General features: G+C 44.6%; 2 protein-coding genes across 2 annotated transcripts in view; one reads left to right on the top strand and one right to left on the bottom strand.

The window, feature by feature from the left end:
- Positions 1-14,097, top strand: part of STAG1 (stromal antigen 1) — a 241,072-nt gene extending 226,975 nt beyond the window's left edge. Inside the window, exons 28-33 of the mRNA XM_019542857.1 lie at positions 156-361; positions 4,692-4,863; positions 6,351-6,461; positions 7,253-7,367; positions 9,006-9,086; positions 9,175-14,097. Of these exons, the coding sequence (XP_019398402.1) occupies positions 156-361; positions 4,692-4,863; positions 6,351-6,461; positions 7,253-7,367; positions 9,006-9,086; positions 9,175-9,198 (709 nt within the window). The 3' untranslated portion in view covers positions 9,199-14,097. The remainder of the gene's footprint in view (positions 1-155; positions 362-4,691; positions 4,864-6,350; positions 6,462-7,252; positions 7,368-9,005; positions 9,087-9,174) is intronic.
- Positions 14,098-16,454: 2,357 nt separating this feature from the next.
- PCCB (propionyl-CoA carboxylase beta subunit) overlaps positions 16,455-17,293 on the bottom strand; it is a 43,000-nt gene continuing 42,161 nt past the window's right edge. The window contains exon 15 of the mRNA XM_019542858.1: positions 16,455-16,688. Within this exon, the coding sequence (XP_019398403.1) occupies positions 16,567-16,688 (122 nt within the window). The 3' untranslated portion in view covers positions 16,455-16,566. The remainder of the gene's footprint in view (positions 16,689-17,293) is intronic.

Here is a 17,293-nt window from a genome sequence, read left to right as displayed (position 1 = left end):
TTATTCTTTATGCAGGTATTCAATGGAAAGTCTAATATTTTCTTTTATGGTAACTTAAAAAAAGTTGATGGACACAGGAGGACCTTGTACAGGTTGATCAAAGGAGAAAAAGCACAGAAACAAGCTTCTCTATTCACTACCTTTTATTTTCACAGTCACTCCTACTTGGAGAAGTTCTTGACCGAACAGATGATGGAAAGGAGGGAAGATGTATGGCTCCCACTAATTTCCTATAGAAATTCACTGGTTACTGGTGGGGAAGATGACAGGATGTCTGTGAACAGCGGAAGTAGCAGCAGCAAAGCCTCCTCAGTGAGGAATAAGAAAGGCCGACCTCCACTTCACAAAAAAAGGGTAGAGGGTATGTATGGTTTTATATTATGGGGTGTAGGGGCTAGTCTTTTTTAGCACGTGTTTATAAATCCCTTAAAAGTTCATTTTCTTCCATTAGATTCTTATGGCTTATTAGTTAACATAAGTATACAAGTACATGCTTCATGGAGAAGATTTGTATAATATATCCTTACAACTTCGTTTTTCATTCTAAACTTTCCTATACATATATATATTCACCTGTCCTCGGGACCACACACTGAGATTTGTCATTCTAAAAGCATCTAAAAACAGTTACTGCAAAACTGGAGGCAAGAAGTTAATAGGAAGCTACTTATTAACACCTCACTTAGTAGAAGCTAGCCCCCATATTGAGCCATGTCTGAAATGTGCATCAGCCTTGTGCAAAGCCACTGAGAAAACATTGTCCTTTGAGACCACAGATAGTCTTCAGAAAGGATCCAAATGGTCATGCCCTATGGCACACAGTGAGTCACTTCTCCTACACCACTCAATTCTTTCCCAGTTAAAGACTCCCAGAAACAGAGAAGGCAGGTAGGAAATTTCAAGCATCAGCTTCTGGTAAGTAACCAGATCTCCTTCTGAGCAGTGTTGGCAGAACTGCTTTCACAAATTGGGCATCACACTAGAGACACTCAAGAGCATTTTAAGTGCTGGTTTAAGAAGGTGAATTACTTAGCTGAAGCATAATTGTAGAACTATGATTTCAAGAGCTTGCTTTGTGAGATCTTATCCTTTTTCTCTTGGTTGCATCTGGCATCCAGAGCCTACTGTTGCATTGGCTTGGGCCCTGGGAAGCATGGTGCTCCTCGTGCCTGCAGCCTCTCTTGAAGAAAGACGATCTATGGAGTCACATAGAGCAGTCCCCCTGGGGGCTTTGTATCTCCATATTAGAAGCTTCAGCTGGAAGAAGTAGTACGTTCAGAGCCAGAGCAGGCTGCTTTTTGGCTCTCCTCCTTAGGAGACGTGGCTGTTTTCCTCTGTAGCTGTAATTTCATTGGTTTCCTTTTTAGTCTGAGGTGGAGAGAACTGCAGTAGTATAGTCTGGAGATGACACATGCCTGGCACTGCAGCAACCAAGTCTTCATCCAGAAGGAACAAACAGAATCTTTTTACCAGTTAGAAACAAAGTGGCAAAACTAGCAAAACCACATGCTCTTCCCAATGCTGGAGGAAGTGTGCTCACCAGCTCTTCGATGCGATTCCATTTTGCATTACTTCGTATTCCTGGATTTGCATGAAACCATCTGGTCGTCATCTGTGCTCCTTTTTCTCCCAGGCAATGTAGTATCTGAAGCAGAACTGTTTACTTGGTTTGTAAAGGATACATAGAAGTATGTGTCCTCAACATGAGAATGGTTACTGCAGCTCTTGGCAACTCTGTAATCCCTAAGGATTATATGTAGATGCTAAATAATGGGATTGGCCCAGCGTAAAGTATTAAGGCAGATTTAAACCATTACTATTAATATTAGTTGCGTTTGCATTGTAATACCTAGGACCCTGTTGTCCCAGGCTGCTCCTGCCCCATGGAGCTAACAGTCTGCAAGAGACGATAGCAAAACACGGCAGATGTGCAGTAAGGAAATACTGGGAGAGAAAGAAAATACAGAGAACAAGCACTTCCTTTTAGGATAGAAGAGGAACACGTCAACAGAGAAATAAAGTCACTATCATGTCTTGTCTCTTTCCAGTGGGACCCTTTATGCCAAAATCTTTGCCCTATGCAAGTTGTACTACTAAGCTGCTCAGCTCTATACCTAGGTTAGGAATAGGGTGAAACCAGTCCCAGGATCTGGGAACTGCAACTAGGCCCTCTATAGTTGTGTATCTTAGCTTCATCCAAGCCTTCAACAGGTTCAGCAGTCATTTGGTTCCAGAGTCTATCCATGGTCGTTACAGAAAGCAGATCTCTTCGAATTTCCCTTGACCTGAATTCTGAGTGCCTTAAGAAGATCAAGCGCCATGAAAATCTGGAGACCATGAAATAAGTGTAGTATCACAGATGCAATCACAGATTGCTTCAGGGGCGTTTCTGGTAGGGTATGTTAAAGAACAAAAGGTGACTTTTAAGCTCAAGAAGCAAGCCAGACAGGATCCATCAGGATCTCTTATCCCATCTCTTTCTTTCCTAACCCTTGCCCATTTTAAACATCTACTCCTACACCCCATCAGCAAAACTAAGGTTTCTTGCCTACTCTTCTATAATCCCTTCAGGTGCCCCAGCAGCTTCATCCCATTTCCTCATCCTCATTGTATCCACTCTCATCTGTTTCTGCAGCCTTTCTTTCCCTTCTGGTTTAGCCCCATCACAGTATGAGCTTCCCTGAAAACACTCATGGTTGATTTTGCTTGCACCTCCAACCACTGCCCCATCCCACTTCTTCCCTTCCTCTCAAGGTTCATTGGGAATGCTTGGGGAAATCACTATTTAGTCCTTTCCCCAGCTAGCCTTTTTCCTCTATGCTCCACTGAAAATCAACACTCGTCCTTTCCCAGATTTTGCCTGTTAATTCTGTTGTTCTGACTTTGATTCTCACCAGTGCTTGAGAAGACTTGAGAAGTCTTTAAGTAGTGGTCCCTTAAAAATGATGATGAACCCAAAGATGAGGATGGAGTACTGGTTCTGAGATCATATGATCATAGGAAAGTAGAGCTGGAAAGGACTTCATAAGGTCATCTAGTCCAGCCTCCTACTCAGGAGATCATCTTCAATTCAAGTCAGTCTTCAATTTGCTGAAGATAATTACAAAATTGGATTTTGTTTCACAGTTGATGTTTGTTATTGGGACAAACCTAATGCAGTTCAGTAAAGTGAATCCAGATACCTTAGCTATACATAATCTGATTAAATAAATAGGAGATCTTTGAAAAGGGCTTGTGACAACAGTGAAGAACTTGTGCACCAGATTAAAGCAAGACAGTTGAAAAGTTAAAGGACATTTCATCAGATGCATGATGCGAGTATCAACCAGAAAATTGTTTTAATCAAATCCTCAGAGTACATTGGAAGCCTGTGTGTTTTCATAATGAAATTGTTTGGGTGTGTGACACCAGGAGTGAAGAAGAAGCTCTTACAATGTTAAAAACAAAACAGTTTACAAAGGCTTTGTCTAATTCTACCTATGAATGAGCTAGAATGAGCCATATGATGACCAAACAAATGAGAGACCCCATTGTTCTGCATTTTTCATGGAAGCAAATTCTGCAAAGTGCTACAGTTCTGTAGAGCAATTTCTTTTCTTACCAGTGAGCTATAACGTACTGCAAAGAGAAATGAAACATTTCCAGAAAATTGGTGAGATGAAGATTTTAGTCAGCTGTTTGAAATTGCGTTACAAGAAAAAAGCCTTTTATTTGCAAAAACAAGGCCACGAACATTTTCTATGGGGGGATGAACTTTCGGCGAATTAAAGTTACTTAAAAATCACTTTCAAACAAGGGACATTAAAGAACTTGAACATCTGATGATACTAAACTGTTAAAAAATGACATCGTCAACTCCTTAATTCATAAGCTATCATGATAACTGCTACCAAGTAACAGAAAAAAATCTTAGTGTCTGTAGGATGAAATTTTGTGAACATTCCCTGTAGTTTTTTATATTTTTCAGTCTTATTCCTGTTGTTCATAGTTTGGAATCTTAGAATATTCTACAAAATTAAGGCTTTTTCTGCTTTCCTATTGGTTTTAAGTGCTTAATGTGCATTGTTTGTTTGTCAGGCCTCTGGTTTGACCCATCAGCAAAATATATGTATCACCTCTCAACCAGATTAGCCCCTAATCATTTTATGTATTCGAACCTTATGTTGTCTGTCATTTTCCAACTGAATTGTAAACTGTTTAGGATGGGAACAGTCTTCGAGTTGCAAATGCATGCCCAGAACATTATGTTCTAGACACCCTTGCAATGCAGATTTTTTTTTAAAGTATTATTTTTTATACTAATTAGATATGACTGCTTTGAATAGGAAACGGGAAATAATCAGCATTTCAAAGATTTTTCCTTCTCAGTACTAATACAAAATTAAATTAGAGTCACAAGTTAAGCTTCTTGGCAGTTAATCCACCTCGATCCATTACGCATGTAATGATTTGTTATCTAAATCACGTAATTTATAACTTATTTTGCAGAAGTTGCTGCAGCTGTGGCATTGAGCTGTGGCAACATATACACGGAGGAAAGGGCTGGGTTAGCACTGTTTGTGCTCTGACACTTAGTGTTTACACAGCTAGGTGCTCCCAATAAATATCCTGTTGAATGCCGAACAACTGTAGTAACCACTGCAAAATGCAGTGTCTTATGCAGTTACCTAAATGTAATTGTCCTTTAATAGATGAGAATCTGGAAGGCTCATGGCTGAACCGGAATGACAACATACAAACTCCAGGGGCTCTTCAAGCACCACAGCTCACCTCAACTGTCTTGAGAGAAAACACGAGACAAATAGGAGAGCAGATCCAAGAGCATGAGTCAGAACAAGGATCTGAACAGGATTTCTTACACAAGTAAGTGCCAGAACGTCGCTGTCAAATACATCAGGCTGGGCAAGAGTTGGGATTAGCCATAGTGGTTAACAAGGCATGCTGCAGACTTCCTGTGCCAGACAGCTGAGCATTGGAACACACTGCACTGCCAGCTGAGAGCACGTGCCAACTGGTCTGCCTACAGCACCACACACATGCAGTTACACTGCTTCTGGATCATGGAGTAGCCTGTGTGCTTAGGGGTACCCTTCTCCTTGGCACTAGGTGGTTCTCCATTCAGAAAGGTGGCTTGGTGAAGCCCGTTTAGAGGTCCCTAACTCTCTGCCCTGAGCAGTTATCTTGACATAAGTATGAGATCCCCTACACCACAAGACCCCTCAAATTTAGATTGTGCAGCTCAGAGCCTATGGTTCCCTTTTTTGAATATATCCCTAAGTGCCTTCAGCCCCTGGCAGACATTACACTTAAGACATGATTAACCAGTTAATACCATCTTAAGTAGTAACCAGGGCACATGTTCATGCAGTTAATAGCACAATAAAATGGGGAATAAGATGCAAAGTTATCACACAAAATACATGGCTGGTTCCCATCACACCTTAGATTGAGTGTGGGGCAAGTGCCAATCAGCTGATCAGCACTCCCAGCTTTAGGAGCACGCCAGAGACTTAAAGGGAGGCACAAGTATTGAGATCATGGATCAGACTGTGTTCTGCCTTTAACTGAATTTCAGTTGGTGTCCTCAGTGCCATGGAGAGGTATTTTTGCACCCAGGCCTTGAGTGCTTTTGCACAGAGGCTTGATGGTCAATACAAATGGCTAATGAACAAACAATCATGCTCCTACCAGAAATCCATCACCTCAAGTGGTGTCTCTTTTTATGCAGGGGCTCAATGACTTCAGCTTGTTTTGTCAGTTTCAATTGGGTGAAATTGTATAATTGTAATAAAATAAAAGAACTAGATGCTTTGAAGTTCCTAGGTACTCTGCTGGGCTCTGCTCATGCTGTGGTGACCTCCCTTGCATAGACCTGTCGTTTAAGACCAGCCCTTCAGGCACTCACATATCTGTCGTTTCTGGGCCCTCCAGTAATTTGTACTATAGCTTAAGCATTGTTTGCTTTTCCTTTTTTTATATGGCATCTTGTGCCTGCTAAAATGCATGTTAACCTTGGGATTGCAGGTATTCTTGTGTGCAGTGCCAGATTTGAGCCAATAGAATAGCACCAATTAAAGTAGGAATGGTCCTGCTAGGTGTACAGAGTACCAGCATGGTGGCGTGTGGCCACTTTTATTCCACAGTGTTTAACAAACGTACTGATCGCATGCCACAAGAGCAACAAACTGGAGCCGGAGGTGTGAAGACCCTTCCATATAATGGGACAGGGCTGGAACGCTTTTCAGTCTCGAGGATGGCCTGATCCGAAATGAGCTGAGACGACATCCAGAGAAAATCGCTACAGTCTCAGTGGCATGGCTGACTTCATAACACTGTTCTTCCTGTGTCAGTCCCCAGATGCAGATATCTTGGCTGGGCCAGCAGAAGCTAGAAGATCTAAATCGAAAGGACAGGACAGGAATGAACTACATGAAAGGGAGAAGCGGTGTAAGGCACGCAGTGTAAGTGTGCAAAACCCCACACACATCACGGGCACAAGTGCCACATTTGGTGCTGAGGAATTTTGATTAGTAAGGTTCTTCATGAAAGACCATAACCTGCACCGCTGCTCATAGTCTGTGTGACATTTTATCTCTCTTAATAAAGACAGAGTAACTGTTTTCTAAGTGGGGATATGCAGCAAAGGACGCAGCATGGGATGCCGGGTGCTGGGCAGTCGGTGGACTGCACCACGATCCATAGATGTACTGTTTTAATGCAGGGCCCTCTCCTGCTTACCACTGTCCATTGGCTGAAGTGCCAGTGGGGTCCCAGTGCCCATAGCCTGGCAGCATCAAGTCTCTGGAGCACAAGGTTCTGCCCTCAGCCTTCCTGGATTATTCACCATGTGACTTTGGGCAATCACATTACCTTTCCAGGTTTGCTTGCCCTATTGTAAAGTGAAGTTAGCACTGACCTCCTGTCTGTTGGATCTGGCACTGTATGTTGTATATAATGCAACTTCGTACCTCAGCCCCTCACACTTCCAAGTGTTAACTTCCTTTTCAGCTGAGATCCCTTTCAGAGGTAATATGGTAAAACGTCTTGTCTTTGTAAGCCTCCCTGTAAGCTGCCATGAGCCCCTTTGGGGAGGGTGGCACATAAATGAAAGAAATGGGTAAATAAATACATAAATAAATACATGCATGACACAGAGGAAGCAGGATGGGTGATTATTCCTGTATCCTTACAAAGGAGAAATCCCACGATTGGAAGAATTAAATGCCACGACTTTGTTTTTTCTCTCAATCAGACGGGGCCTAATGGAGGATGATGCTGAGCCCATTTTTGAAGACGTAATGATGTCCTCACGAAGTCAGCTCGAGGACATGAACGAGGAGTTTGAGGACACCATGGTCATTGATCTGGTCAGTAGATGGTGGTTATTAATAGCAAGTATAATATGGAGGCAGGATGGTTAAAAGGGACGAAACTACCAAAGCAGCTTCCCAGGATTATGTGCCACTTTCAGTGGCGTGAGCACCCAGAAGTGGGAGAGGACTGGAGCAGCCCACTTGGCTCCCTTGGCCCAAAGCTACAAATGTAGTCCTGAGCAATTCCGTGTTCATAGAAACGCAAGGCATAACATTTGGCAGCAGTAGCCTGGTGTCCTGCTGCTGACACAAGCAAGGACCTGATACTTGGTGAAAGTGAAAACGTGATAAAGCATGTAGAGGCAACTAGTGCTCCTTGACATATAGTATGGACTTACAGCTCACTAACTGCACCATGCTGAGGTACACAATGTTAGTACCCACTCAGAGCAAACAAACTAAGTCCACTTCCAGGGACCACACAAAAAGATAACTGTTGAAGATGTACTCAGGGTTTCCATGCAGGGAGTAAACATGGAGCAGCCCTAATGTAAGGGAAAGCCCAGCCCTTGCTTATGGATACCAGCTCCCCGTGTAGACAGGCCTTTTGCCAGTTGCATAATGCAGTGAGAAAAAAATGTCTCCTAACAGGAGATCATTACGTGTCCCACAGAATGAGGAAGTGTTTCCGCAAGGCTAATTGTTACTAGCAGCAGCAGTGCAAGCAACTCAGCAGTGCAACTGGGCTTTGAAAAGAGTTTTAGCTTCTTTCAGTGACCTCTTGTGGCCATACTCAGGCTGCGTGCTGCATCCCATTCCCTTTTGTTGCATATAAATTTACTGGCCTTTGAATTTCAGAAGCTTGGTTGTCTTGTTATGCGAAGTAGAAAAAAATGCAAAGCAGGAAGGAAAAGGGACCAATCAGCTTTTCCTAAAACTGAGAGTATTTTGCATAATTCACACTGGCTTCTCTTGTCCTGTCCATGCTAAACTTAAACCAGGGTTACAAACAGGGCACATGGGTCCAAGCCCTAAGATCATACTTTTCCACATGCTTTGGAACAGAAATGCAGCTAAATACATAGCTGCTTCTGCCCAAGACTGAACTTGTCTTACCCACACATCATCTTGCAGATACGTACAATCTTTTCTTGCATAGTCCAGGTGGTAGGAGATGACGGGTTCCATCCAGCTCCCATTCAAATGGAGCAGAGCTCCCAGAGCTGCAGGATCATGGTCAAAGAGAATAGATTGACCCTAACCTGAGCTGCAGTGTCGTGCTAAGGTGCCTTTTTGGCTGTAATTGCACTCCAGTTTCATAGCTGATTTGTCTCAGAAATGAAGTGAAGAGCAGCAGAAAGCTTCTGATAGCCTGGTCTATGGTCTTGATTCAGGCAAGTATTCCTGTGCAGGAAGGAATCTTACACAAGTGCTTAAGGATGGGCATAGACCTATTTCCTTTGGCTTCAGACTCAAATACATACTTGATGTCGAGCAGCTGTCACACGTGTTTTCCTGGGTATAGAATGATTTGGAACTCCTTGCAAGCCCACCTCCCTTGAGGAACATGCTCGCATTGCTCCTGTGTACGTCCAGTACCTGCCATGTCGAGTCAGCTTAGCCCATTGCCCTGACCAGGGACCTTGCGCTGCCTAATTGTAAAGACAGTTAAATAAATTCCTCTCTTTCCAGCCACCCTCAAGAAACCGACGAGAACGGGCTGAATTGAGGCCGGACTTCTTTGACTCTGCAGCTATCATTGAGGATGATTCAGTAAGATCCTGCTTTGCATTGTTCACTGTTTGAGGATCCTCTTGTTTTGGCCTCTGGCTAACTGTTGTCTCTCAATTGTTTTCTGTAGGGATTCGGAATGCCTATGTTCTGAAGTCTGGTGAAGATATTTTACAAATTTGGAACTCTATTGTTTAGAGCTAGAGGCCTATATACTGTGATAGCTTGTATGAAAACCACATTTTTGATGTGCTACAGTTTGATTTTTAACCAAATGATTAAGGTCAATCCCTTTTTGTAGTGAGAGAGAAGAGGAACTTCTTAATGACACAAAGGAATGTTGGCCAATCCAATCACCTCAGAAAGGCTGACCTAAAAAATCATTTGTATCCCTGTTCTTGACTGTCCTAATACAGATTTTTTTTCTGGATGGGGAGGAAGTTTTAAATTGTTAAGACAGCTGTCAAAATAAACACTGTTCTACATATGTTTTCTGAAAACAGCGTTGAGTGAAAACAGAACTTTTTAACTTTATTTTTCTGCTGTACAATTTAAAACTGTTTTAACATTTGCCTTTTTATGTTTTAAAAGCTAGCCATTTTTATTAAACCTATGCCTGTCAGCCATTGACTAGCAATGATGCTATAAGCAGGTCATCCTGGCTACAGAAACGTGTTTTTGAACACACTGGATTTGATTAATAATATGGTACGCTTATATCCTCTCATAGGCATTGAGAAGAACACTCTTACAAAAGAGGTTAGAATCCTAATGAAGTGCATCTCTGCCAAAAAACGTTCAGATACTGATATGATAAACCCAGATTTTATACTCTTGAGAAGATTTATTTTTATTTATAATGGGGCATAAAGTAAGAGATGTCCATGAAGCCACTTTTCCAACAGATGCTGTGTAACATTCATTTTATATAGCACTAGGGGACACAAAACAGTACATTTTCTATTGGTACTTGCTCTGTGCATTTTTAGCAACTTATACCAGCAAATAAAGTATTCTCAGTAAAACACACAAATGGTTCTCAAGTAATCACTTTGCTGTTTTTACTACCTATTTCATGCCCTGCCAATCCAAGGTACATAAACAGCAACTTTCCTATATAAAATAGATTGGGGGGGGAGGAATCACTTTAGCATTCAAAAAGCAATTTTAACTGTACCATATAAAAATGTCGACTTTCCATGCCGTAAATACCCTTTTGCGCTATTTTTGTAAATTAATTTTGCCAGTTAGAAGTACTGTATGTGCTGCATAGAAATTTGTGCTTAGATGGTGAAGTTATTAAGCTTACAATGGAATACAGCTACATTTTCAGTGTTAACTGTGCATATGAGAGTAATTCTTTGAAAAAAAAAAATGATTTTTTCAAGAAAGTAAAAAAGAAAAACCCAAAAAGTTCTCAGCTAATTCATTGTAATAAGAGATTTTCAGTGTCTTCAACGATTTGGAATTTCATTCTGCCTTGATTTTACAACTGTCTCATAGCTGCTACTGTAGTTGAAAATGGCCTGATATTCAGAGATGTGAAAGACCCACGCAAAACCAGAGCACCTCTAAATATCAGCCACAAACGGTTACTCTTCCTTTCTGCGTTTCAGTGTTAGCGTTAATACCAAGCCAACTGACCCACACCAAGCACAGCAGTTTCAGAGGTGCTTTTTTTAGCAACTGCAAAATAGTCACGGAGCTTTCTCTTTTACAAGGTCGTCTAACAAAAAACCAAACGTACACCCAGTGCTTACCTTTTGGGAGGGGAGAAACAACTAATGTAAAAACAAACCATGTTTCCATTCTTTTAACAGCTGAGATTTTTCTTAAAATGTGTACAGTTCTCCGGGGGGGAGGGGGGGGGGCAAAGACTTGGTTGCCAAAAACATTTGACCTGATGATTTAGCCATTCCTCAAACTTGGCTGTCAGGATTGCAAGCCTCTGCCCTTGCGGGAGCATTGCTTTATATCATGGGTGAAGGTTACCCCCAAGGGGTAGTGGGTGGGCAGGAATGGCTGCATTAAACTGGCAGCACCGTAGTTCTGTGAGAATAGTGGCAGAAGGAATGCTGCCTGGTTTGAGTCATAGTCACAGACCAACCTTGTGCTTCACAGTCCTCTGTGTGGAAAACTGAATCCTAATTTAACATTGTAGAATACTGTATAACAAAAAAAAGTTTACTATTAAGGTACCTCCAATGGGTTTCCAGTTCAGTTTGCAGTCAATAGATTTTTTTGTATTATGAGTGTCTCCTTGATTGGTTTTGCTAGTAATTCTGTAAATTGTACATTTACAATATAAGGTTTTTTTTTCCTTTTGTACAATTTAAAACTGATGCTTCACCTTTCCTTTAATAAACTATTCAAAATCATGAGTGTGATGAGCACAACTTTAAAAACTGGATCTGGCCACCCCATTGTGTCTCTGCCCCATGAGCTACTGTCCCATGCATATAGGGAAAGGCAGCTCTCACTTGAAGCCCTGACCTTCTCACCAGACTCCCTGTGACTATTTCTCATGCTCAGTCTTGGGTCTCAGAGCAAAGGAATTTTTATTTTTTTTTGCCAGTTTGCAGTAAACCTGGTAAGTTGCCTGTGGAGTTATTAAAGGCTTTTATGTTGCTGAAATCTGTTCTCTAATGCTTTTGCCATCAATCAGTCAGCTGCTGTTGGAAAGGTCAACATGGCACAAGCTTTGGGTGAAGTTCTCTGCTCAAGTAACCGTAAGTGCAGGGGTGAGTAAGCACTCTAAAAGGCAAAGAGCCAAATGGTTTAATAATCTTGTAGGCTTTTTAAAAGCAGTTTGGCAAATCTGCCAAGGTGCACAATGCCTCCTGCAGTGCTACCTTCAGCCTCTTGGAAGCTGACATAACTCTCAGATGCGAGTGATGAATGCATTTGCCTCTACAATGTCAGAACCAAACCATCAGCTTTCTCTTAAAGATGATTGACTAAACTGGTGAAGAGACAACATGAACCAACAGGTAGGACACTGGGATTGGACTAGGTCCTGGGGCTGCCATTGGCATACTGGGACCTTCTGTGCATTGCTTCACTTCTTTGGACTTCAGCCTCTCCCTTGATAATATAGGGTTGATGATAACATGCCTTCTTTGTAAAGCCTTTGGAGAGCTCCAGATGGAAAGTGCTATGCAAGATTTCAGTGTTACCAGTTTCCAGGCTCAGGTAAAGCTCTCACTGAAAGAATTTTCTTTTTATATCAGGCGTTTTCTTTGGTGTCAGGAGTTCATAGGGGGAGTGAGCCATCTTCCTCATCCTGTCATGGGGACTCCAGCCTTTGTGGTGCAGCCAGCAGTGGTTTTCTAGCACGTCTGCTGGCTGTTAACCTGATAGCACTGCTGGCTAAGTATTGGGATTCGGGAGGGAAAGTTTTGCTGCATGGAATGGTGCTTCTAGGAGTGGCATCAACGGGATACAAGTGCCAGGTGCCTGTGGTGCCCAGGCATCGAGCTTCCATCTAATGAGGCTGAGGAACAAGTGAACAGCTGCAGCTTTGTTAATAAATTGTCAGAGTTGAGTTTTTCATTTGTCTCCATCTGTGTGACACTGCTCAGCTTGGGTGTGGCCATGTGTGGGCATCATCAGGGCCTGGTCCCAGTCCCTGATGTCAGACTAGCAGTCATAATCCTCTGAGCTCTCACTTCTCGCTCTAGACGGTCTCGGCCCAAAAATCACGGCACACAGCTTTGTAGAGGTGCCACAAGGTCACGGCCCCGTCAGAAAACAGAGGACTTTGGATTGGTTTGCCGCACATAGCTGGCCCCTGTTGGGTCTTGAAGAGGGAGAGGCCACCATCCACAGCAGCAGTCCCTTTGTGATTCCTTGTCAGTCTGTAATACTCCTTTGTGAAAGGCCTTTATTCCATCACTCAAACCTTGAAAATGCAGCCAGTGTAGCAAGCCACCTCGGCACCAGTCTGGTCTTCCATGCTTCTCCATGTCCCAGGCATCTATGAAGAGGGTGGAGAAGCAGGTGGTACAGATCCAGCTGAAGTAGTTCTCCACTATCCAGGAATGGTGTCAGAGACCTCCAGTCCTTAAATTATAATGACGTGCATGCAGTGAGTCCGCACAAGGCCCTCACTCAGTGGGCAGTTCTTTGCAGTGGCGATGGACAGGATGCCATGTCAGTTATTGGCCGTCATCCAAAGCACAGGGAGTGCCAATGCTCTTTGGAGGAACGCCAGCTCTGGAGGGCTTAGCACAGGACCCCAGTGCCTACAAACTAGTGGTCCCTTGCTAAGTGAGCAGGTGCCTTAGGCTGTACTGCTGTTGGCTCACCGCTGAAGGGGTTCCTGCAGGCCTGCACTTCAAATTGTAACATGGGATTTGCAGGGACAGGGGAGGAGCTGCCTACAGGCTGAGCACATCAAGTCTGTTACTTGCAGTGTCAGATGTTTCTTTTTGCCCTCCGGCAGCCTTGCTCATATCCCCCAGGTCCTGCCTTGGGCCAGACAGACACCAGCAACTGCCAAACTGTCCTGCATAAATGCTGTGTCTTTCTGCATGGGAAAACCTCAGTTATCTCCAGTGAGTGCCTCACTTCCCCATGCAGATGAGGATGTTAAGGGGCATCACTATAAAGCACTATGTGCCAGCAGCGTTTGCAGAGCTGTTTTGAAAATCCTGGCCAAATCCAAGTGCTCAGCCACATCACCCCACGCTTTCCTGATTGGCCAGCGCTAATTGGCTGTTGCTTTTTTTGTTCTATTGAGACTTGGAACAGGGACAGGACTTGTGCCACCTGAAACCCTTCACCTCGCCGCAGGTGCACACCCTTAGCAACATGTCATTGAGGTCCCAGGAGAGAGGACCGCGTCTCCTGCATATTACCAAGGGAACTGCACTAAGGGCTGCTCTGAAGCCAGGGGTACCATCCTGTATGCTCAGTGCCTAAGCCAAGGGGCAGGAGTAGTAAGCTTCCCCCCTAACCCCTTCATCCCTCACTTGCTCCTTCATACATCCTTCCTGGATCATATTTTCCAAGTGAAAAACCAGGGCAGGAGATAGTGAAGGGGAAGCATCATGGTGGGCAACAGGGGCATTGGTGCAGAAAGAAGGAAAAAGAGGTTCCTCCTAAAACAAAATGAGGACATGTTCCAGGATGGGGCAGAGGTACAGAAGAGAAGATTGACTCTGTTTTTACAGCTGTGCTAGAGCTGCTCCTTACTATCATCTCTTCCTCTGCTCACTTCCGGTTCATGTGACTACCCATTCCTGCCAGTCCAGCCCCTCTCCCCTCTGCCTCCTACCTCAGAACTTTATCCATGGCCCTCCCAATGCAACAGTCTCCCGGCCCCAACCTCCGCCCTCCTGACCTCACCACAGCCCAGAGCCACCTTGGGATGAGCGAATGTAGTTGAAGGTAAACACTGGGAGACCAGGAGCAATGTAGTAATGGTGGCAGGGACAAAGAATGGAAGGTTCAGAGGGAGAAACCCTTGCATTTGACTGCTGTGTTTTAAGCTGACTGTGAGACACCAACTAAGGATCTGCCAGTGTGAACACAGAAACAGTGTTATCAGCCAGCCACAGGATGACAACCAAATCCTGTATGAGCCAACCCAGCAAGCAAAAAGGCTGAGAAGCAAGTGCCCAAGGATGACACAGTGGAGCGGCCCAGAGCTATATGGGGCCTTATCTTATCAACCTTAACAAGGAGGAGCAATGAGCGGTCAGAGAGCTCTGCATGGACAGAGGCACAGAACTGGCAAGAACACACAGACAGGAGGGCTGAGGATGGGGGGAAACCCCAGGGAAAGGATGCCAGAAACACTCCTGAAGGAGGATGGTGATGGCAGCATGGAAGAGAATGGCATGGAGGCCAAGGGCTAAGTCACCACCAGCTGAGGTGAACACAAGATGGGAGCTGGGACACCACTGGAGAGGCAGGAGGGCAAGACCAGTCACAGGGTCTTTTACTGGCAGCCTGCGGCTCACCGAGCAGGTGTATGACAGGAAAGAGGTTAGCAGCAGCAGTCAAAGCAGCTGTGGGGGAGATGGTGGCACTGACAGCAGAGGGCAAACAGGAAGCTTAGCCATGGTGAGGGACAGGGCAGGATGCGCCGGGTAAGACGGGCAAACAGGACATCATCACAGTGAGGAAAAAGGGAAGCAAAGCTGTTGAGATCACAGAAGTAGAATGCAAACAGCCTTGAGACGACAGTGCTTCTAGCAGGAAGAAGGCAGCACTAGAGAAAGAGGAAGCCAACCTGCCATGGAGCGATCCAATTCGTCCCCTTCCTATAAACGCCAGTGCAGAGGGACTGGTTTGGGCTGGAAGACTAGACAAAACATCGGGTCAACACCCTACCAAGCTGGGGGGTTGCAGATCCCTCCCAGCTGCACTACCATGAACACCAAAACTTGGAAGGAAGTGCTCGGTGCTCAAGATTGACGACGCAACCTCCTAGAGCTGCTGGGTCTGAGACAGGTCTTGAAACAGTCAGAAAGCCAGGCTGAGCCCAGAAAAACCTTTGTGCTGGTAAATAGCCAGGTGCCATACTGCACCATCATGCCCAATAATAACCCAAGGCAAACTCAGATATGCACTGGCCAACAGCTACACTTCCACATTTGCTGCTGCGTCCCTCTTCTCATCTCTCTTCCTCCTCATCTCTCACTGAATAAACTTCTTTTAACTGGAGAGGGGCCTTCATACCTTTGCCATTCCCTGTCAGCCAGGAATCCAAGCAGATGTCACCACAACGGCCGCAGGAAAACGTTAGCAGTGATTGGCTCTCTTCGTATTTCAGTTTCTCGTTGCGTGTGCACAAACCAGGTACATGGAACGTGAAAGAACCATAAAGTTAAAGGAAGGCCAGACACTGCATGGGCCTACACATACATGGAGCTACTGACCTTCCCAACACCATACACCTGTCTGTCTGATGGTGGTGATTTGCCTGTTTCTTTCATAACTATCCACCCCTGTTTTTCAGGAGGGAACATCAGAGAGATCAAAATAGGTTAGTTGCAGCTTTGGACTGAGGACAGTCCCCAGTACTCCAAGACCTCTGTGCCCCCGGCACTTTACAAGGGAGCATCCTGGGAGTCTTAATGAGCAGATTCATTGATTGCCCAGTGCAGGGACGCCACACGAATCCAAAGACAATGGATCCATCCTTCCCAGATTCTTTCCTTAGAAAGCTCTCAGTGGATCAATGGTTACAGCCCTTTATGATTGTATCAAGCAGCTCCCAGAGCCACAGGAATCAAGGGAGGTCCCTCCCTGCCTCCAGCCTGGGAGCCTAGATCCCAACCCTTAGACCCCCTTTTGAAGCCAAGTCACGTGGCACGGGCTGTTGTTATGGTGGGCTGAGCTGCTGCTAAAGAAAAAACCTACTCAAACCCACTGGTGATGTAATTCCAAATACAACTGCGCACGTGCTGTGGAGTTTATTGTGGTGCAAGGCTGCAGTCAATCAGCAGAAGAGAAGCATTAGCATGGGTAAATGCTGTTCATATTTGTGCTCTGCTCCATCCACCAGCCCTGTTTAGAGTGGTATGTTAGCATGCTTCTTCCAGGGATTGGCCTGCACCTTGCTTGCCAGGACTTCCAGGTCGCGACAGATGCGGAGCCGAGTGGTGGCCGGCTGAATGAGGTCATCCACAAACCCTGTTCAGAGAGAGAGAGAAATAAATCTCTGCCAGCTGCTAACAGGCCATGCTAGAGTGAGCGCAGCAGACACCTCGCATGATGAGAGCACCGCCTCCAGCTGAGACTGAGGACTTAAGCCATAAGAACTGTCATTTACTGGGTCAGACCACAAGTCCACCTTGCCCAGTCTCTCGTATCACACAGACGCAGAAGTAGATGCTGAAAGGGAGAGTGAACAGGATGGAAGTGGAGTTTTTCTCACTGTTCCTCGCTTGCAGCCTCCAGCATTGAAGGTCCAGGAAGTTCTGGTTCAAAGGCTGTACCTCTCACTCCCATACTCAATAGCTACTGATGCCCCTTTTCTCCAAGCATGTGTCCAGTCCCTTCCTGAATCTGGCTAAACTGTCAGCTTCCACCACATCCAGTGGCAATGAGTTCCACACTTTAATGACACGCTTGAGGGAGGGAGTGAAAGAACTTAAGTTCATTTTCAACTTATGACCTACTCATTTCATGTTACAACCCCTCATTCTTGTATATTTAGAGAGATTAAATGATAAATCCCTATTGACTTTCTCATCACAATTTAGTCTTTTGTAAACCCTCACCATGTTCCTCCCCAA

The sequence above is a fragment of the Crocodylus porosus genome, unplaced genomic scaffold (assembly GCF_001723895.1).
Source record: "Crocodylus porosus isolate Cpor-Errol unplaced genomic scaffold, CroPor_comp1, whole genome shotgun sequence".
Taxonomy (NCBI): Eukaryota; Metazoa; Chordata; order Crocodylia; family Crocodylidae; genus Crocodylus; species Crocodylus porosus.
This window is presented reverse-complemented; position numbering and strand designations above follow the sequence as displayed.